The sequence below is a fragment of the Phyllobates terribilis genome, unplaced genomic scaffold, assembly GCF_046119375.1.
Source record: "Phyllobates terribilis strain yellow unplaced genomic scaffold, ASM4611937v1 Scaffold_1__5_contigs__length_1240528914, whole genome shotgun sequence".
Taxonomy (NCBI): Eukaryota; Metazoa; Chordata; class Amphibia; order Anura; family Dendrobatidae; genus Phyllobates; species Phyllobates terribilis.
In genome coordinates, this window is record NW_027362761.1 from 263,435,594 (window position 1) to 263,459,246 (window position 23,653).

Consider the following 23,653-nt stretch of genomic DNA (forward strand, 5'->3'; position numbering starts at 1 on the left):
AAATGTCCCAAAATATTTAATCAGCAGCAAGAATCAGTATTACAGTAGACACCATACCTCTGTATAACATACTAGTCAGCAGCCATTCTTGGATACACACCTGTACACATACCATGAGGATACATAACATGCCATTAACCTCTCGCTTACTCCAAGTCCTACTCTCCACTACATCAGCAGTCGCTGATCATTCACTACTCATTCTACACAATATTGTTTTGACAATATTAATCTCATACCTGGAATTTAATTTCATCAGAAAGGAATCAGGGTGGGGACCCAGCGGATAAGTCACACCTAAGCTACACCTGCAGAGGATCATAGAGGTGCCCGATTTAGGATCTAACACCTTCTGTCAAGTTCATTCCTGTTTGGTCAAAGCTGGCCAAGTGCACAGTGAATACTACATTAGATTATCTAGCAAGGAAGGGGTAAAAAGCACCAAAATCGCAATCATGTATATTACACAAAGAAAGTCATCAACTTTTTAAAAGCATTCTGCAATCGATCTCAACATGTGAATGGCTTCGTTTATCAGAAGGAACACTTTTTGGTTAGGATTTTCCATCAGTTTCAAGCTGGCCAACAGGTGCCATTGTTATATATGGAAGAGCAAAATATTGTCCGTGCGCTCCACCGTAAGTGAACATGGATTCCCGGCAATGGAAACCACACTGCAGGAACTGGATGTTGGAAAGAAGGAAATCTTGTCAGCAGGTAAACTGTTGAAGAATAACGTACACGTCTTTGGTGGCCAAGACAGAGTCACATCATCCAGTTGGCATTAGGGGGTCTTCACCATAAAACACATGACATGCATTGAACCACTACATGGGGATATAGTGATTGATTACTTTGAAGCTGAATAATATGTTTAAATATTGCAATACTATAAAGACATTTTGTCCAAAACAGTTTTTACCATCCACCACCCCGAGCCTTACTCAGCATTGGTCTGCCACATCTTTGGTGGGTGAACATTCTTCTGAAGCACAGTGCTCCGGATCGATATACTTTGGGTCTGTGACAAGGATAAGAAATCATGACTGACAGACATTAATCATGTTCTAGCGATGACCTGACAACCCAATTCAATACAATTGCAGAAGGGGGCAGGGTGGTGACTGGTTACTGGTCTATAATGGCTGGAAATATCAGATAGAATAGCAATGAGTTACACTATAGATGTATCGTACCTTAAAATTCCCAGGAACAACTCTTGTTTTACAATACTTTTAAAGTACACTTATTTAATACACGAGATTAAAATAGGCTATCCCTTATCATACAGATCCCATATGCCTTATAAAAAATCCCATATCCCTTATTGCTCCAGATACATTCTATCTTTCAAGTGCTTTGCATAATATACCCCATTATGTCAGTCCAAAATAAAGCCAGATTCATACCAAACAGACCTTTTCAAAAAGAGAATGTCAGTAGGCTCAACCCTCCTGAGCCATCTGTATGGGCATGCAGATCATAGGAAGCTGAATAAAATGATACCTTGAGATCAGTGATCTGATGTCTTACTCCAGAGAAATCCATGTTTTTCTTATATATAAATGAGCTGTTCCAGGCTATGGGCCGGACACTTGAGAATCTGCCTCTGGAGGTTATTTTAGATAAAGTGGACCATTACCACCGTGTTATGCAATAGCCGCTCTCTGCTCTCCTCATGCAGAGCTGTGTGTGATTATACCTGACACATCTGCAGTTTCCACTCAGCTTCCATCTCACAGGCAGTCAGTGTTGTAATACAGCAGAGCTGTGAGAGCTGCAGCAAATATGTTTGTAAGGAGACAAAGTTCAGTTCTCCTGTGTTAGTTCCATGTCTCACACTGGTAACTCCCCCTTTTATTTATAGTAAGCTCTGGAGGCAGATTCTCATGCAGATCAGTGTCCGGCCCATAGCCTGGAACAGCTCATTTACATACAAGAAAAACATTGATTTCTCTAGAATAAGACATCAGATCACAGATAAAATATATTTTATTTAGCTTCCTAACCTACTTGCCTATATAGAAGGCTTAATCCTACTGCCAAATTTTTAACTTTTTTTTTTTTTTTCAGAAACAGCTTCTTAAAAGGAGATCATCCACCAGATTAAACAGTAAAAACTGCATACATTATTAAATATCTCTCTTAGAAATGAAGAGGCTGATGTATTTTGAAAATCCAGCTTAGAATGGCTATAAAAGCTTTTTAGAAGGCATTTAATGAGTCCAGCTCATGACTTCACTCAAAATGCTCATTTTAATTTCAGGATAATAAAGCCATTCTGGCATGTATTAAGTAAGCACAACAGCCTAATTAGGTCTAAGAGAATTATTTGTATTGGGAAATCTGGTTCCAGATCTGCTTTAAAGAGGACCTGTCATTTGCTCAAAAATGTAGTTAAATACCTGGTAAAAGTCCACGGGCTCTCTTGATTCTACTGCTCTTAAGTTTTGTAGCGTTGCAGAAATATACACATTTGATTATTTTGGAGCGCAAATGTGAAATCTCTGCTTTGTAGTTTTCTTTAATCTTCTCTGGGGGTGTGCGCTTTCACCCCTCCCACACACTGGCAATTACAGCTCAGCAGCGTCTCAGACCAATAGACTGGCAGCGTCTGGGAGTAGGGTTGAAAGAGAGTGCCCCCCCAGAGAAGACTGAAAAAATATCCAGATGGACTGCAAAGCAGAGATTTCACATAGTTTCTTCTGAAGCGCACTAAATGCCAATATCTCTGCAATGGAGCAACGCAGCACAAAATAAAAGAGGCAAAATCAGAGGAGCTCAGTGATTTTTTTTTTTACAGCTTATTTTAACTTATTCCTTTTTTTGAGACAGTGACAGGTCATCTTTAAGTCAGTGCCTTCAAAAATAAAGCCCAAGACCAGTGTGAACCTTACTTCTGAAGTAGACAATCCAATCTTTTTAGCTGGTACTAAACCTCACAATTCCTATAATCTTTTATTCCTACTGCTCTATAAATTCAATTCCTATTTTGCCTATATATAAATCTTTATAATGTTTCCACATCTATCAAGGGCTGAAAAACCCTTATGGCTTGGTTCAAATGGCTACAATAGCTAAGGAGAGCATCATCGGAAGATTAAAGTCGCCATGAATAATATAGCTGGCGAGGAAACATCCATCGCATGTATGATATATGAATATCCTGAATTAACAATTTACCTCTATATAATAAAACTCTGCCCCTCCTTGCTCAATGTAGCCTAATTAAAGATATTTCCCTGACAACATTTCTCATAAGCCTCAGGAGAAGAAAAGTCAGTTTAGGCCAAAATATAGTCAAACATGAACACTACATAGTGAGATTAAAAACAAATAAAATAAATATGTCAGCATTTTCCTCTCAACATACGTTCAACATTCTTCCTGCTATTTGGACCCAGTTTCCTGAGAAAATTGCAATTTTAAAACAATAGTGTTTAATTCTGTTCATTAGCAGATTACATTTAGCATTATATATTTCCTAGTAATATGTATTTCAATGTTACCATAATTTATATAAAATAAGTCACGGTCTGACATTTGACGTTGCATTTGGGCAGTAAGTGCTAGTCAGGGTATGTTCACACAACGTCTTTTAGACCTGCTGAGTTTGGCGGGTTTTCCAGCAGTTTTTTTATATGCATATGTATGCATTAATGGTCAGGTCACTTATTTTAACAGTTTTGCGTCTTTGCAAACGTTAAGCAGTTAAGAGCAGCTCATAAGACTGGACATCTGCATTGCCATGTAAAAAACACTTGTTGTGCATTTGTTCATTCTTTTTCATGATTATTTAGCGCTTTTCAGGAGGGTTAGAGCCGACCCAGTTGAAAAAGACATAGTGAGCACATACCCCACCAGCGCAATGGTATGTGTTAGCATTATAATAAATGAAGTTCATACAGACTGGCATTTTTCCTGCCAAAGTAAAAATCTGCCCCCATCTTTACTACTAAACTCTAATACCAGTTCTCAGGAGTCTCAGAGGCACAAGGCAAATGTCTTCTCAGCAAAGACTGCAGAGATGTCAGATCCCAGAAACCACAGCCACCTCTTCAAATTATCTTACAGGAGTTTTCTGGTTACACAAAACCCCAGTCCCCGGCTGCAGGTTTCTTTAAGAAAAAAAAAAACCCCAAAGAAAAACATACTGTGCTTCAGGATAGTTGCAGACAAGCGTATGAGAAACCGTCCAAGTTTATCTAGAAAACAAAATTTTTTTTTCTGATTTACATCTGATTTTTATCCGTGCACGATCAGTTTTCATACAACTACATTAAAAAAATGTACATTGTTAAATACGGTTTCTTAGCTTTATAAAATAGAGATGCATGTTCCATTCGGGACCCGTGTTTTGTGGCTTTTTTATTTTTACGCACCCATAGACTTCAATGGTTGAGACTCAGATTTGCAAGAGAGTAGCACAGGTTGCGATTTTTTTCTCTCAGGGACAGTCAGACCAAGTAAAAAAAATCATTAATCTCAACAGCACTATTTAAGAATACGTCCGATTTATACGCTCATCTGCATGAGCTCCCTCCTCCGGTCCAGTGCTGAGTTTTCGCTACTGCTTCCGGTGTCTTACTATCTACAACACTTACGCCATGTCAACAGCGCTGCAACCAATCAGTGAGCTCAGCGGCTCATGCCATCAACTCAGGCAAATCTGCTGAGTTCTGTTTTTGGCTGTAATGCCAACAACACAACGTCAGCACTGTGGCCAATAACAGACACCGGTAAGCAGCGCTGGAGAGGGCAACTAAAGCACAGTGGGTTTTTGTTTTTTTTTAAAACAAACTACAGTAGGAGACAGAACAAATTTAAATGGGTTTTCTGGTATCAACAAAAAAACGCTATTAGTCTTCTTTAAAAGCCTTAATTTATTTTGACTAAAGTAGCAAGAAACCTGATAGAAAATAGAAGAACTTGTCTCTGTCCATGGCGGTGGCATCTCCAGCTCAGTAGCAGATCAGACACTCGTCACCAGCAGGAGTCAGAGAGGCATCTGACTAAACTGCATAAGGAGGTATTTTGGTTTCAGCAAATAAACTTAAAAGTACTGTATAATACATAGTGACATTTTCTAAAATTCCTTTTTTTTTTTTTTTTTTTTTTTAAATCAAAAGAGTTGCAGGGAAATGGTGAATTTGTAAGAGGAAACTAGTAGGTCATCAATATAAGGCTGGGGCTGTACAGCAACATGTGTCACGCCACAGCGGTTGACAGGCAGTTTGGACAACCAAAAATATTTGTGCAACTTGTCTACGACTTGCTGTCAGGAGACTATTCTAGGGCTGTGATTCTGCAGCAAATAAAACAGGCAGATGGCAGACAAGTCACAGTTGCATTGAAGTCAATGGCAAACGAGTTGTGCACAACTGGGTGACAGTCACAAATATTTCAGAATGTGTAATATATTCTCTGTTGCAGTCGTGGAGGTTCACAATGCTACAAAATAGAAAATCATTAGAGGAGATGTCCCAATGCAACACTGCGATCTCAATGCCACGCTACACATCACTAAATAGCCTTAGAACCAGTTCTTTATTTTGAGATAAAAAGGAGGATTACACAGAATAATTTTAAATTTGCAGAAACCAGAATACAAAAGTCTTCAGGTGCATTTACATTTCTAAAGGCCCCGTCACACTAAGTGACGCTACGGCGATCCCGACAACGATACGACCTGTCAGGGATCGTTGCAGCGTCGCTATGTGGTCGCTGGTGAGATGTCAAACAGGCAGATCTTCCCAACGACGCAGCAACGATGCGGCGACCTGTAATGATCTGTATAACGATGCACGCCTATGTGTTTCTGTGTCTGAGTCGTTAACAAGGTCGTTGGTAAGGTGTCAAACACACCGATACATGCTACCCAGCGGGGCCTCAACGATCAATTAAATGTCCAGACCTTTCCGACAGGACCAGCGATCTCACAGCAGGGGCCTGGTCGCTGCTAAGTGTCAAACGTAGCGACTACTCCTTTACAATCTTGTAGTGTCAGGCTGCTGATCACCCGAAAAACAAGCAAAATGTTCGTTCGGGAGGTGAAATGATCTTTTTGTGCAGCACAAAGGATCTTCATTCTCAGGAGCACATCTCGTGTAAACAGATTTGCACTGCAGAGAACAATGATAGTTTATGTACACTTAACGATTACGGATTGTTCAGTGTGAGTCTAAAGCCAGGTCAGCCTGTGTAAACAGACTATTAAACAACCAACGATCAGTAAAAAAAATAAAACATCTGATTGGCGGCCATTTATTGCACCATGTTGGTCAGTGTAGACAGACCCTTAAGACTCTTTCACATTGCGTCCATCCCCATCCTTTGTGGCCCACTCAGGGCTTACGTCAGAACTGCTGGCAAAACGGGATTCAGGTGTATGCGCTAACGGGGTCCACTAACTATAATGGTGCCGACAGAGTCCACGTGCGCTCTGACATGCATCATTTTTTAGGGGTATACGCCTACGTTAGATTGACATTCAGAAGTAGCAGGCCTGCGTCTGAGTGCCCGCCTCCAATAGGCGTATACGCCCAAAAATGATGCACGTCAGAGAGCACGTGGCCTCTGTTGGCACCATTATAGTCAATGGCCCTGTCGGCACATACCCCCGCAAAACGGGATTTGGATGTATCGGATGTAAGCCCCAACAGGACCACTGAACGTGGGACAAAGCGAGGTGTGAAAGCAGCCTTAGGAACAAATTTAACAAGATTAATACTGGTGTGTAAAGCATCAGTCTAGGGTGCCCTCTCGTCACCACATTTTTCAGCTGTCGTGTACCAGTGTCAGAAATCTACTCTAACCATGGCAACTATAAGGTGACATTTTAAGATTTATGCTAGAGTTTTGGATCACACTGAACTTTTTACAACAAAATTAGAGACTGGCTGAGAAATGGAAAAATGTGAGGGGGGGGTGGCTTTAAGAGAGGAAACTTATTCTTGTTTTAATAAAAAAGTTAACAATAAAAAGGCATAGTATTTAAAAAAAGAAAATGAAAGATTTGATCCAATTGTTTGCTATGGACAACAACACTGTCAGAATAGTTTTTGTACACGAGGGCCTTATTGAAATATGCGCATCATTTCCTATGGGGAAATTCACTTGTTCCTATTGTAGCATTTAAAGACCATCAGAAAAATATATGGTTTAAAGAAAAAATAAAATGATAAACATTTGAGCAGGTCACTTACTAGACTAGTAAAAAAAAAAAAAAAGATGATCTATGAAACTACAAAAAGGGTCTTCTCCTTAGAGAAACCACAAGGCTATATTCACACGGCAGATTTGTTGCAGAAATATCTGTAACCATCCATTCATGTGTTTGACACAGAATCAACCCCATTTAGATGAATGGAAATGTCTGCATCAAATCCATAGAATTTCTCAAATGTGAATAAGACATGTGCAAAACTGCCAAATACTGTATACCGTCCTGAGAAGGAAATTAGGGATAGTAGTGATTGTGGTCCTCCGTTATAATATTGGTCTGTGATACTGTACCACATCTGAAATGAACAGAATTAAATACCAAACATGGTAAATCCAACATAGTAAAACCTGTCCTGCTCACTTTTTAAAAGTTTTTTTTTTTTTTTTTTTTTTTTTTAGGAATAAACAGATCAACAGGACAATAAAAAGTATGTATATCTAAAACCTAAAAATATGACTATTATAAACTTCTGCCTCCTGGCAGTAAATTGCAGTTATAATGATAGGCTTTATACCATTTCCCTGCCGTGCAATTGCTCACTATTGCTGTTTAGCAGCCACCTGAAAATGCACATGCTGCAATATTATATATTCTAACCTAGGAGGTACAAATCTGATTGTACTGCCAATCAAGTGCAGAGTGAAACGCCGTCCTAGATATGGCTTTATGACATGGCATGCTTGCTTTCAGGAGAAGTGTAGGACTAACTCCTTACTAAAGCAACGATGAAACAGGCTAATGGTAATCCACCCTCCTAGCCGGCTCACCCACACGGATTATCTGCTTGTACTCCAGAGTCCGAGAAGAAAACAGCTTGTAGAGATCTCCAAGAACGCCGGGTAGGAGCCGATTTAGGTGGAGAACTTGAAGTTCTGTAGGTCAGTGGAGTGGGAATGCGTGACGGTGACTTATCTGGTTGGTTATCTGCTCGTGGCCGGATCTTTGGCCGTAGTTTAAGTTTATAGATAGAAGGGATTCTGTCTGGTCGTTTTAATGTTTTCTTAGGTCTTAACACCACTTCACTGGATCCTGCAACTCCCTCGGGGATTACAGAGGCCTCTTCTGGCTCAGCCTCCTCCTGGAGGTCTTCAGCAGCAGGTGGGCAGGAACTGTCATCGGAAGAGCTGGACAAGGCTGGAAGTCTTCTCCAGGTAGATGCAGGAAGCGTTGCAATATTCCCATCTACATTCTGCTCCCTTGGTCCTCCAGAGATATAGAAGTTGAGGGAGGAAGAAGATGAGCTAGAAGAACAGTATGCAGAGTCTAAACCAGCTGGCTCGCTGGAAGGGGGACTAAGTAACAGAGAAGCCCCTTGTGTTCCCCCAGGTTGTCCAGATGCCCCCAGAAGTCGCGAATTTTCCAAGAATTCTTTCTCAAGACTACGATAAAGCTGTTGCTCTTGGCGAACATCTAAAGGTGCAGGTGCATATCCCAACTGCCTCCGTGCATGAGATGTTGGAGGTTCCGTATGAATGCGATTGTTTGGGGGCTTGGAGGTCACAGGAGTTGTATATGAATGCTGTCCATCTTTGTCCCGCTTAATAAGCAAAACTGCTTTCTTATTAGCTGGAGGTCCTTGACTTCGGGCCCGTCGACTAGGAGGACCATTAGGACCTTGAATTCTGCCACGTTCAGGCATGACAGGCTGGGATGCCTGAGATCGCCTTGGCATAGGACCTCTGTCCTGAGACTGACTGCGTGTTATAGAGGAGCGAAGTCCAGGTCTCAATATATCAAAGGATTTTCTACCACCAGGGGCGCTCTGAACAGAGGAGGCAGAAGAGTCACTGTCACCAGAATACCGCCGTGGGCGAGGAGGCCTAAACAGAAGGGAAGGATAATAAATCATAGGATAAGACCGAATGTAAAACTCTGCATAATATCAAAAGGAATGTAAGAAAAGAAGGAATGTGGCATCATTAAGGAGATCCTTAGTAAGAAGTATAGTAATTGTAATACTGAAAAGCAATAGAATACATACAAAACACAGAAATAAGATTTAATTATTGTGTAACACAAAATTAAATATGTAAATCAGCATGCAGTGTCACGCTCAGTCACATACAGCACCATCCTTAAAGGGGTTGTCCACTACTTGGACAACTTCTTTCAATCACCATATTTCCCACAAGTAAATAATAGCAGCTATACTCCCCTCCGGTGCTATTCCGGTGGTGTCAGCACCCAGTCACGCAATCCCTGCCACCAATCATTGGCCGCTTCACTCTGCCCTCCTTCACACAAATCAGACATGCGGAGAAGTGAGAGCAGCCGCAGTTCTCACTTCCTCCTGATGTCAGTTACGCCCGAGGGGACAGTGAAGGGTCCTCTGATTGGCTGCAGGGATCGCGTGACTGGGAGATCCAGTGCTGACACCCCTGGAATGCCACTGGAGGCAAGAATAAATATTATTTTACGGGAAATATGGCGATTAAGAAGGGGTTGCCCGAGTAGTGGATAACCCCTTTAAATAAGTTGCATAAGTACAGCAAAATTCCTTCAACCAGCATCACAGACTGACAAATTTTGATTTGTTATGAATTATAAAACTGGAGAAGACTGGCAAAATGTGACAACGTAGGAAAAAAAAAAAAAATAATAAAAAAAAAAAAAAAAAAGAGTAAAGTGCTGATCAAATACTAGTTTGCTGACATAAATCTATTAATAAAGATATACAGAAATGACTGTTCAAACCAAGCATAGGCATTCTGTGCATCCTTGCTATGGCCAAACATTTCAGTGCACTTTCCCACCTACTTCCTTTTCCATCTAGCTCTGCCTTCCTCTTCCTTGTTCGACAGCTCTGACTTCACAGGAGCCAGAGGAGGGCAGAGAAAGATGGAAAACAAGTAGGTAGGAAGATGTATTGAGTACGTGTGCTTGGCTAGAACAGTCATTTTGTGCTGATAGACTCCCGTTAAATAAGTTTTGCTTCAGGCACAAAATAGTTTAAAAACAAAAATATATACCTTGGTACCAGAGTAATTTGCGGTGTATTATTAGGGATGGAAAACCCTTTAAAGGGCACAGATTGCAGAGAATCTCACAGCCTACACTTACTCCTATGATCAGGACTCCATAAGGCACGTGTTAAAATCCATGTGCACTTAATGGGACTGTCAGCACAGAATGGCTGTTCAAACCAAGTAGAGGCGCTTGGTGCATCATGGCAGAGCCAAACATTTAAATACAACTTCCCATCCATCTTTCCCCCTCCACCGCTTTGATTGACAGCTCTGGCTTGATAGATGGAAAACAAGCAGGTGGGAAAGTTCACTTAAATGATTGGCCCCGCCATGAAGCACCGAGCGCCTGTACTTGGTTTGAACAGTCATTCTGTGCTGACAGTCCCTTTAATGCAGGTCCTTCAGAGAGAGCGGATGCCCTTTTGTAGTGGGTCTCCATTCTGGGTAACAGAGTAGTCGTGAGTGTTGAATCCTAATTTATTACAGTCACATGCCTTAAAATAGTATATGGAAAGGGATCTCTAAAGCAGACAGACAATCACTTGTCATGTTCCTTTGTTCTGGTCTGGATTAAAAGGAATTTTACTGTATATAATAGAAAGAAAAAGCAGTAAATATAATTAATGTAAAAAGGTATACCATGTACTCATTATTAGGACTTGAAAGAACTTGTACGACCACTAAACCTAAAACACATAAAAGTCCTCACAAAATAAATAATTACAGCTAACAACTTCATATGGCTTAAAAGGAAATGTATCACATCAATAAGCTAGTGAAACAGAATAGTTTTTAATCAGTTCATTTTTGTGATAGTATTTTCTGTACATGATTACAGGGGCAGCCACCTTATTTAAAGGGTTTGTCCACTACTGGAAAACCCCTGCTTAAATCAATTCAGAGAAGCATGATAAATAAAAACCATGTACACTCACCTCTCGATGCGGCACTGTTCCTGTGATGACGGCTGTTCCCAGCATGAGATATGACGTTGTTGTGTCACGTAACCGCGGCAGCCAATCAGCAGCCACTGATGGGCTGCAACTGATCGATATTCTATCTGAGCAAACATCCGCTCCATCAAAATAGTAAAAGCTGCAACCAAGTAGCGGCTGCTGATTGTTGTGTCATGAGACCGTTGCAGCCAATGTCATATTATCCGCTGAGAACAGCAGAGTTGGCATCGTTGAATGACGCCACAGCAGGTGGCAGATGTACGTTTTCTGTTCTTTTATTTCTATTGGGCGATAATTAGATTAAAGGGCTACTCTGGGGAGATAAAAGTTTTTTTTGTACTGTCTCTGCCCTCAAACTATAAAGATGAGATGCCAAGTGCACTTCTATTATCTTTAGAACACTTGTAATCCTGTGTGACAGGAGCTGCTTCTCACTGCCCCCCACCTCCCATCTGCAAAAATACGTCACACACACCAGTGTGTAGCTCCCCACTGTGAGTAACAGCCAGCCTGAGAAGAGGGGGGGGGGGGGGGGGGAGTTGTCATATCTCCTGTTCTCTACAGAGAAACCGCGATTATTAGGAGACTAGCTGATAATAGCATGGAGCTGCACACTACTGTAATGTCCCAGACAGAGGGGCGAGCAGTGAAGGGCAGCTCCTGTCACACTAGTCCCCTAATAAAGTCTCCCTGTCTGCAGCCCAAGGTGAGGGGCGTGGCCTTCTCCCTGCTAGTAGCCCTGCAGGGAAGGAGACATTATCAGGGGACTGGGGGGCAGGCCATGCCCCCTCATCTCATGCTGCAGTGAAGGAGACATCAGAGGGATGGCGGTTGCTACTAAAAGCCAGGAACAGGCTACGCCCCCTCTTCTTGGACTGGCTGTTACTCACAGCAGGGAGCTGCACACTGCTGTGTGACTTATTGTCCCAGACAGGAGGGGGGGGGGGGGGGGGAAGCAGTGAGGAGCAGCTGTTGTCACACAGAATTACAAGTGTTCTAAAGATAATAGACGTGCACTGGGCATCTCATCTTTATAGCTTATGAGGGCAGGAACAGCACAAAAATGTTTTATCTCACCGGAGTACCCCTTTAAGCAGGGTTTATCCACTAGCAGAAAACCTTTTTAATTGCCATTACCAGCTTTCAGGATTATGCCCCACAGCAGCCACATGGACAGAAAATAAGTCTAGATTTGGTCACTGACTTCTATGGAAGAGTTTTCTAAATATGATCAGTATAGAGGTCATTGTGTAGGGAGGTGGAGATGAAAGGAGATCACCCATTGTGAAATGGGGTCACGGGGATACCATCTCCATCCAAGTGAGATGACTGCTGAAAAATTAGCTCTGTAGAACAGGAAATATTAACACAATATTAGGCTATGTGGCAAGAAGAAAAATTGGGAGAATATTTGTTATATAGATTGTGATTAAAATAAAATATACATATTTTATGACACATTGCCTTTATAGCAACCCTTTTTTCTTAGTGGTACGATATATAATTTTAATTTCTTGTTAAAGAAATAGTTTGCTACTTAATAATTAAAAGAAAATTCCCAAAAGCAGATGTGTTCACTGGTTTAAAAGTGTCGATGACTTTATGGCAGAGCTGTTACTATACAGAACTATATTTACTGCCCTTTTATACAATTTATGGTACTCTCCTTTCAATCAATGAAAAACTAAAAATAAGTACAGGAGGAGGCTTGTGATCTTTGAGCGTCAGTGACCTTGCCGGGTGAAGTCAGCTGACTTTACAAGTAAAGCGAGGAGACACAACATCCTTTGTTAGCTAATCAGGCTGTTTACGAGGCAGTTCCTTTAGAGAATCCGGCATTATTCGGAATACACCTTAGGCATTTATATTCCATAATTGCAGGATATTTTCTTTAGGAACTGTAAAAGGTTAAACTTTATAGAGTGAACACTGTCTTATCCTTGTATAACAAGGCTATCATTAAGACAAATGCACGGCATCTTTCACAGATAGTTCATGGCTAGCGTGATCAGTGCAGCAGTGACAGAGGCAGAAGCCTTGCATCACTGTGTGATCAGTGCAGGTAACCCGCCTCCGAGCGGTGTGTCACCACAATCCCCGAAATAATCTGGATAATCTGCTAAACCTTCATCCATAGAAGGAAACTATTGCGTCTTATTAGGAGCTTTTTCTATTCGCCAACATTTTGTACAAGGTATAGCTTTGGCTGCATTTAAATATAGCTATAAAGACAACTAGATCTATCAAACTAAAAAGGAATTCTGGAACAAATTGCGCCAAAAAACAACTCAAAACCCTGTCTGTCCTGAGAATTAGACACTCATTGTGCCTCATCTAACAAGGGGGATTGTCAAAAAAATAAATAAAAAAAAACACTGAATGCAAATTTCTGGCACAAAGTTGGTAAATCTGTCTAAGGCCACGTTCACACATTCAGTATTTGTAAGCCAAAACCAGGAGTGGGTGATAAATACAGAAGTGGTGACGCGTTTCTATTATACTTTTCCTCTGATTGCTCCAGTCCTAATTGTAAAATACTGCAAGTGTGAACATGGCCTAATTTTAAGACTGCCTACTTTAACAGCGTGAACCATGTTGATAAATCTGATGCATTTTCAGAATGTCTAAGTTTGCGCTGTGAAACTACATGATTGATAAATATGCCCCTCTGGGTTTTCAAGGCAGTAGCTGTGATTGACTCCTGCTACTAGTGACAATTAATCAGAATACAATGACAATGTAAAGAAACAGGAGCTACAGTATGAGGAAAGCACTTTTCTACACCAGCATGACAAGGTCTACCCTTGTAAAAAAAATTACAAAAAAAAAATAAAAAAAAATAAATAGTCTGCCAAGTTGGATTTACTGCAGCAGAACCAACAGCCTGAAAGTTGCATATATCATTAGTACAATCAAGTTTATTAATCTATGCTGGCTTATATAACGCCATCATAATCTGCAACGTTTTACAAACATTATTATTGTGTTCCATGTTGTAAATGTTTTACACAAACTGTACATTTAGGGTAATCCCAAGCTGTGTTCTTTGAGGAAGTTATTCCGCCATGAGCACAGTTTTCTTGATTTTACAAGAAAAGAAAAAAAAGGATACATTGAATACACAGACATGTAGCAACACTTTCCCATATATTAAATGTAAGCAGTGCCAGCATATGTCAGGACAGGCGGTTTGTGTAGTTCAATAAAAGTAAGTTACTTTCTGTTGGTGCATAAGAAATCAGCAAGGTTTTATCAGTTTTCCTCCAATGTGTTTGCATTTTTCTATATCACTGCTGCTACGTCATGTATCATGAGAAAGCAGAGATCAGTCACCAGCAATGAGCCAATAGTATATTATCCAATGTGTTTCTGGCTATACTTCATGTTATTTACTTGTTTATCTAGAATTGATGCCAAATGCTGAACTCATCCGGACTGAAGAACGCAGATCAGAATACTCCAAACCACATATCTGGATTCAGGTCACGGGTTTGGACTAGTTCCGATCCCCGGGTGAGCCAGTGTCGACAGTGCTGGAACAGCACCGGAGGTGGGTAGAAGTGTTAGTATTTTACAAGGGGGAAAACATAGGGATTGAGAAGAGTTTGTCCAAGGAGGGGACGACCCCCTTTAAGTTTAGAAGGCAATCTTTACCATTGTTGTACACAATGAATGGCAAGCGAATTACCGAGCAATACCTGAATGAGTTAATTCCAGGACGATCTTTCTGAGACACTGCCGTCTTGGTGGTGCTGTTCAGAGATGTAGCCGGGCCTGGAGCGGATCGCCGTGGAGTGCTTGGTTCTGGGTTCGGAATATTTCTGGGCAAGGCCTCAGAGTAACGTCCCCGGGAAGGGCTGGAGGTGCGGGGGACTGTGAGGTTAGCTCCACGTTGGGGGGAAAACGTTATCGGGCGCGATGCTGGAGCGCGATGGGCTGAAGATAGGTAATAAGAGTTAATAGAAATACCTGGTAATACATTAGCACAAGAAGTAAAATCACAATTAACAGCATGTTAAACCCATTTCTTCTATATATATATATATATATATATATATATATATATATATATATATATATATATATATATATATATATATATATATATATATATATATATATATATATATATATATATATATATATATATTAGGTCTGTATGTTATCCTTGCAGCAGCCAATACATAGATTATCCAAGAGGGATGTGACTATAATACCGTAGTTTTCAATTGCACCCGGGCCCTGAAGACTAGCGGGGGCCAAAAGGTCCCAATGCCCCATAGGAAAAGACATATTAATAAGAATAATCATAATAAAGACCTGGGATAGTTGGGGGGGCTTTTGGAGATTTTGCATTGGGGCCCACAAGCTTTAAAAAGGTACACCACTGTTAACCAAGGTGAACAACTGGAATACTATCAGCTCCAATGATCTCAGTGGTGTCCATAGAAGTCTATGAGAAACTGAATACGGCAAATCACAGCAGAGCTGCTCAGGAAGACAACGCATACTATCCTGATTAAACTAGAAGCAGAACGGCAGGAAAGCCCATCCTGGGGGACTAAAGATACTTATTTAGCAATTGCAATATTTTTAATTGAGGTGAGTTACCAATTGATTTTTTTTTTTAAAGGGACCCTTTTAATTAAGTTTGCATATAGCAGTATATACTTACAAGCAAACTGGCATCTGCAGGGATCATGCTTGTCCAGATAATGCTCTAGAGTATCCCATCCTCCGCCAACACGAACCATAACATGACTCCGAAGAACCTGCGAGACGTGAAGCGGTTTATTTCATGCTCCTCCCAGTCATAAAACTGCAATTGTGGAGCGCAGCTTCGGAGAACTGATGTGTCGTCACTCTGCTATTACCTTATATACATTTATATAAAGATTTTTATGTAAATTAACACCTTGGTGCTACCAGTCGAGGTTGTGTCCCTAATCACACGGTCCAATCAGCGCTGACTATGACATTGCTTAGGGACACACCTCTTTGGCAACACCCAGCTGTCATTCCTTTTAGAATATTTATGAAAAAAAAATTAACAGCACAATGGTGAGATCTGAGAACAAAATGCTCTGGAATTGTTACTTCATGGGAAATGCAAGGTTTTACCGAAATACAATCAGGAGTATTGGCTGGTCCTCTTTAAGGGAACCTGTCAATTGGATTTTGCTACCCCATCTGAGAGCGACATGTATGGCCAGAGAACCTGATTCCAGCCAGGTGTCACTTACTTGGCTTGTTTGATGCAGTTTTGATTAAATCACTGCTCCATGTTCTGCAGATCTACCAGTCTCTGAATGCTGAGCTCTGTATAATGCACACGCACACACACACACACACACACACACCATTGATTGCCTTTTATCAGTGTACACTGTGCATGGGCAGTGGTAGTGGTGGTGGTGGGGGTCGGATTATACAGAAATCTTGAATGTTTCATCAACAGGAGGATTTTCAAAACTGCAGCCAGTAGCCCAGCAAGTGACACATTGCTGGAATAAGGGTCTCTGTCTCTACATTATTCTACTCTTTGATTAGGTGACAAAAATCTGGTAATAGATTCACTTTAAACAGAATAGAACAACAGCTTCTTTCCATCAGGATGACTGAACTAGAACTAAACTAGATGGCAGAAGTACCACATCGCCCAGCCACATATCCAGATTCAGGCACTGTATATAGTACAGGTACAGTGTATCACCTCTAATAGCTGATGAGCCTTTGGCTTTTAGACAAGACTTGTGACAATTTCCTAGGTCTAATGGCACTTTGAGGGTTTTTTTGGCTGCATTGTATATACATTATCTTCTTATTTCCTTCCCGACTAAGTGTTTTGTTTTGGGGGGGGGGGATTTGGTTTTACAGTGTCAATGCTGCTGTATAAATGATCTGGATTCATGATTCTAAAGGTCAGTATGATTACAACAATACCAAACTTTCCTTGCATCAGATCAGACCTTTTTCTCTCTGTTACGTGCATACATGTGGTCCCCAAGACCTGTCACTTTTACAAAAGAGATGGAAAACGGATTTCAGCTTGGTCAAAGTGTGGAAACATTATTCAGGGGTTTCCTTGCAGTGAGCATGGGAATCGCCATTGTATACAAGTAAGGGATGGAAGGAAAGAGGAGCAGGGCGATACATTACAATAACCAGACGGGAAACACAAAGCAGTCATCTCTAGCACACCGGGGGTCCAGTGCGTGCACAATGGTGAGAGAGCTCTTTGACAAGCATTCATGATTATTCAAAAAAGGGGGGAGAGAAGAGCCGCTGCCAGACACTAACAGGACTGGACGTGTAAAAACACCAAAATAACTGGAAGCCATATTCATAAGAAAAGTGTATGGCCAGGGTTACAAGGGCATTGGTTCCATAAGTGCTCGTCTCCCATTCCTTCTGCTGTAAGACAATACACACGGCATAGCCCAGACAGTACTGGACATTACTTCCTACAGTCCTGCTGCAGGTGTCCAAGACAGTCTGGGAATATGATGCAGGCAGCGGAAGTTAAGACCCCCATTTATTTTATCAGGGACCCCACCAATCTATAGAAAATGAGTTTTCAGTTTCCACTTGCGATTAAGAACTATGAGGGGGTTCTAGCCATACTAGAAATACTGATCAGATTCTGTACACCACATATTACTAATGGATGGAGCCGCAGAAGAGAGTATGGGGTGACTTCTCATCATTCCTAAATAATTCAGGCTCCAGCTCATGTTTCACATTTACTCAGTCCCCAGTCTCATTGTCAGTACTCAATGAAGGGAGACTGAATACATTAACCTATTCACTGCAGAAGAAAAGTCTGTCCAGACTGCTAACAAGTAATTAAATAATGGGCTGCGGTAAACAGAGACAATATAATGCAACATAATATGAACAATGAAAATTAACTTTGTGCAAAAAGATTTAAATTTATCTTGTGGAATTACAGTGGATTTTTACATAGCAATGAAACAGTTAAAATCTGCCCCAAATCCAATCCAATTTAGAGCAAAAAATAAAAATAAAATTGGATGCAATATATATATGCTTTCACTAAACTACTTTTTGGGGGATTTATGTAATACATATACATTTTACAATTTAAAAGGGAATTGGTCACCAGGTTTTTGCTATGTACAGTGGTGGCCAACAGTATTGGCACCCCTGCAATTCTGTCAGATAATACTCAGTTTCTTCCTGAAAATGATTGCAATCACAAAATCTTTGGTATTATTATCTTCATTTAATTTTCTTGCAAGGAAAAAACACAAAAGAGAATGAAGCAAAAATCAAATCATTGATCATTTCACACAAAACTCCAAAAATGGGCCAGACAAAAGTATTGGCACCCTCAGCCTAATACTTGGTTGCACAACCTTTAGTCAAAATAACTGCGAACAACCGCTTCCGGTAACCATCAATGAGTTTCTTACAATGCTCTGCTGGAATTGTAGACCATTCTTCTTTGGCAAACTGCTCCAGGTCCCTGATATTTGAAGGGTGCCTTCTCCAAACTGCCATTTTGAGAGCTCTCCACAGGTGTTCTATGGGATTCAGGTCTGGACTCATTGCAGGCCACCTTAGAAGTCTCCAGTGCTTTCTCTCAAACCATTTTATAGTGCTTTTGGAAGTGTGTTTTGGGTCATTGTCCTGCCGGAAGACCCATGACCTCTGAGGGAGACCCAGCTTTCTCACACTGGGCCCTACATTATGCTGAAAAATTTGTTGGTAGTCTTCAGACTTCATAATGCCATGCACACGGTCAAGCAGACCAGTGCCAGAGGCAGCAAAGCAACCCCAAAACATCAGGGAACCTCCGCCATGTTTGACTGTAGGGACCGTGTTCTTTTCTTTGAATGCCTCTTTTTTTTCCTGTACACTCTATGTTGATGCTTTTTCCCAAAAAGCTCTACTTTTGTCTCATCTGACCAGAGAACATTCTTCCAAAACGTTTCAGGCTTTCTCAGGTAAGTTTTGGCAAACTCCAGCCTGGCTTTTTTATGTCTCGGGGTAAGAAGTGGGGTCTTCCTGGGTATCCTACCATACAGTCCCTTTTCATTCAGACGCCGACGGATAGTACGGGTTGACACTGTTGCACCCTCGGACTGCAGGGCACCTTGAACTTGTTTGGATGTTAGTCGAGGTTCTTTATCCTCCATCCGAACAATCTTGCGTTGAAATCTCTCGTCAATTTTTCTTTTCCGTCCACATTTAGGGAGGTTAGCCACAGTGCCATGGGCTTTAAACTTCTTGATGACACTGCGCACGGAAGACACAGGAACATTCAGGTCTTTGGAGATGGACTTGTAGCCTTGAGATTGCTCATGCTTCCTCACAATTTGGTTTCTCAAGTCCTCAGACAGTTCTTTGGTCTTCTTTCTTTTCTCCATGCTCAATGTGGTACACACAAGGACACAGGACAGAGGTTGAGTCAACTTTAATCCATGTTAACTGGCTGCAAGTGTGATTTAGTTATTGCCAACACCTGTTAGGTGCCACAGGTAAGTTACAGGTACTGTTAATTACACGAATTAGAGAAGCATCACATGATTTTTCAAACAGTGCCAATACTTTTGTCCACCCCCTTTTTTAGGTTTGGTGTGGAATTATATCCAATTTGGCTTTAGGACAATTCTTTTTGTGTTTTTTCATTGACGACAAATTAAATGAAGATAATAATACCAAAGAATTTGTGATTGCAATCATTTTCAGGAAGAAACTGAGTATTATCTGACAGAATTGCAGGGGTGACAATACTTTTGGCCACCACTGTAATTTGAGAGCAGAATGATTTAGTGGTTGAGAGCCTGATTCCAGTGATTTCACTAACTAGGCTGTATGTTGCTGTATCAATACAATCAGTGTTTTATTATTAGTTGATTATCATCACTACTGGAGTAGGTGTATCTGCCTCCTAGTCAAAATCACAGCAAGTTACACATTGCTGGAATCAGGGTCTCTACCCCAACATCATGATGCTCTCAGACCACATAGCAAGAACTTGGTGACAGATTACCGTTAAACCTAAAAAAGATTTTACATCTCATGAATTCCCGATTAAAATGTAAAGGAATTGGTTTTATATGGCCTATTAACCCCATGTGTAAGGTGCTCTTAGGACTCTCTTCTACAAGCCAGAATAGGAAGATAAAGTAAGGATGAGACAACTGAGGTGAATTGTGCCAATTACAAACTAATCATTAAGGCCGGGTTCAGACAAGCGTATGAAAAAAAAATCGTCCAAATTTAATCCATATTGTATCCATGTGGCATCCCGTGTTTATGCATTAACAGTCTACACTGTATATGATCAAATATAGTTTTAGGTTAAAAAAAAGCAATATATCTGGAAAAAAAAAAAAAAAAAAATTGGATGCAATATGGATGATCTGTATGGGATATAATTTGTTTTGTACACCTATACATTTGAATTGGGAAATGTAATCCAAAATAATGGAAGAGAATAGTGAACACAGATTTAAAATGCATTATAACATCTCTATTGAGTTGGTGTAACATCAGATTTATAATATGCTCATCAGAACGAGCCCTAAATGAAGAAAAAAAAAAAAAAGGGGGGGGGGTATGACTTAATTTAACAATGTTTCAGTCTACACGTGCATATTTGAGAAATAATACACCAAGTTATAGAACATATTCTGTGCTTACCCGTACATATATGAGTGTATTACTGTCTCCGACCTGGTATTTTCCTTCGGACACCTTTATCATTGGAAACTGTGACGGACACTGACAGCAGCCAAGTATCTCCCGGACCTGCAAGCAAAACAGAAGATTCACCTTCAGAATGAGCCTTCGGTCAGTGAATTCCCAGCCATGGTTACATCTATAGAGCAGATTACATGTAATCACAATGTGGCCTGAGATCCCACAGACCGCACATTCATCAGTACAGACTCGGGAGAATTCCTCAGGATGTGATTTCATTCCAATCAGATCTGTATACTCTACAATTTCCCATCAGTTACTCAGATGTTATTGGGATAAGCGGCATTACCTCAGAGGGGCAACGTGGAACACAATGGGCCCTTCACTATGCACAGAGCAGAAGTGACTCACTTCTGAGCAATAGAAATTATCACTTATTTTATGTTTTTTTTTTTCCAGAGTGAAAACTAGGACACGGCATTAAGCTTTCCTCAGGAAGCCTTAATCACCTTGGAGATATACAAACAAGTGAAAGGTACGGACAGGAAAGACTTGGCCTTACATCACTTCCTTAGGCGGTGGGAGAAGTCTGCAATCTATCATTAGAGTCACTAATTCGCAGCACAATGGTAGAACGGCTCTTCATACTAGGAGCTGACAAATATAAAGGATCCTGGGCTGAGGAGACGTGCATGCCGTATTTATAGACATTACTTAGCACAGACTGACCCGACTGGATGAAGACATAGCAATCTGAAGACAGTCTGCGTGGCAGATGCTGAGACCGTTAATAGGTTTCTTGAAGAAAGGGATGTATTGCTGCAGCCGGATCTACCGTTTTGTTGGCATACCCTTTCTTCCTGAATCCATTCCTGAACTCGTGCCCCCCAACAGATCCTCATTTGCTAACATCTTAAAAAGGACCTGTTGCTAGGGCAAAATTGTTTGGTTTTCTTTTTTTTTTTAATTCTCACTACTCCACTTAGTATTGCATTTTTTCTTTTTTAAACCCACCATACACTTCCAGAGATGCAAATTCCTTAAAGGTGGTGTTACTCACAGGATTGTTATACAGAGCATCCTAAAGACACTTCCCTTGTAAAGCCCATAAAAATTAGCACTGAATAATTACACCGATCTCTCTGAAACCTTATGGAGGAATATATATAATGTATGTATGTATGTATGTATGTATACATATACACACACAAAAACACTTGACCTGGTGACAGGTCCTTTTTAACCAGCGCACTGAACATACTGACTTTATGGCTTGTTGGTGCCTCCATTAGTTGTGTTACCAGTGGCCTTTACACAAGTCTGGCTGTGCCACAACTACTCCCATCATCAGGTAGTTATAAATGTGGATAATCTTCTGAATAAACACATACAGGGTGCAAAGTTCCACATTATGGCCATATAAAAAGATGTTTGCAGAGGAGACAAAAGCCTCCATAGCTATTCAATCAGTATTGATCATTAGATTTTTTGTTATCAGTGGAAGGAAAGGCATGGCAAGATAAAGAAGATCTATATAGACATGTGTCGTACATCCAGTCCACATGATCAACATCTACCCAATTATTCAGAGAGTAAGATCTAAATCCTAGGATAAATACAATGAGCATATACCCTGCAGTAAGAAAATAGGGTACTTAGTTGACACTATTTTGATCATAAATGTAAAAGTTATCCCACCACAACAAGGTGTACTCAAACAGGAGAAACTATATAAAAGTGTAATTCTAGTCAGTGTCAGGAATTGGTAAAAGGGAACTTGTATTAGGTTCCATCACAATTAAAAGGAATTGTCCAGGCTGAAATGAAAAGTCTGCAGTCACTTAAAGTCAAATCGTGACAGTGTGCTGTCATAGGAAAGCATACCTGCAGACTAGACACCTGCACTTTTCTCAATTCCCTTCTATTGAGCGGAGACAAACAAGTTTATTTGGCACGTGATTTACAGTATGAAAATTGTATACATGCGGTTTAGTGACCCCCGACAGGGAATCGTGACAGTGTGCAATGCACAGACTGTCACAATTCAGCAGTATACAGTCACTACAGTGAACTGCAGACTTTTCCTTTCAGCCCCAACAACCCCTTAAGCAGTAAAAATATCAGAATACAAGATGCAACAATGTCTCCAAATAGGCCAGAATAATAATTTTCATAGTGTACAATGCTATTTGTTAAGTGTCATCTGGGAGTAGTCACACGGCAGGAGATCCCCAGCACAACCTTTCAGGAGCTGAGCGACAGTTCTCGGCAATGTTCACCAAAAATTGTACGGAGCGGTGTGGTTCCGACTCCGATCAGTGAAAACATCTGCCAAAGCCGATAACTGATCGGTTGGGGTCTCGGGTGTTGGACTCTAATGATCTAATACTGATGACTTATCCTAAGAACAAGACTTCCATTACTAAGTAGTGGACAACACCTTTAATAGTGCTGAAACTGAATACCAGATTCCCTGAATGACCCAATGATGTGACTTGACCCAATTGCATTTGGGAAATCTAGTGTTTATGGTCTACGTGCTGCTGCACATGTAAAAATACATGGACCAACGTAAATCAATGTGCTGTTACAAGTAAATGCTTTTCCACATAGACTGAAAGACTGTGTAAGGACTAAATATGTATGATATACATAAAAAAAAATATCACAGCATAGTAGGTTTTCTAAACAGTCATCTCCTTACAGGTCGACTACATGGCTTATGGGATTTTCCTGCCCTGGCAGAGATAAATGGTGGAGGATAATGAAGACTATTCCAAAAGTTATCCCATCCATAAATCCAACCCCAGGCCAGAAACAAGATCATTTTATTC

General features: G+C 40.7%; 1 protein-coding gene across 2 annotated transcripts in view; it reads right to left on the reverse strand.

Annotated features, from left to right (window-relative positions):
- Positions 1–23,653, reverse strand: part of GAS2L1 (growth arrest specific 2 like 1) — a 26,639-nt gene continuing 2,986 nt past the window's right edge. Inside the window, exons 3-7 of one of the 2 annotated variants that reach the window (XM_073671794.1) lie at positions 20,820–20,927; positions 15,823–15,919; positions 14,846–15,083; positions 7,993–9,045; positions 1–4,205 (exon numbers count right to left, since the gene is read on the reverse strand). In XM_073671794.1, coding sequence (XP_073527895.1) covers positions 4,202–4,205; positions 7,993–9,045; positions 14,846–15,083; positions 15,823–15,919; positions 20,820–20,927 — 1,500 coding nt within the window. In that variant the 3' untranslated portion in view covers positions 1–4,201. Of the gene's footprint in view, positions 9,046–14,845; positions 15,084–15,822; positions 15,920–20,819; positions 20,928–23,653 lie in introns of both variants that reach the window. The other variant, XM_073671803.1, reaches the window with a different exon arrangement.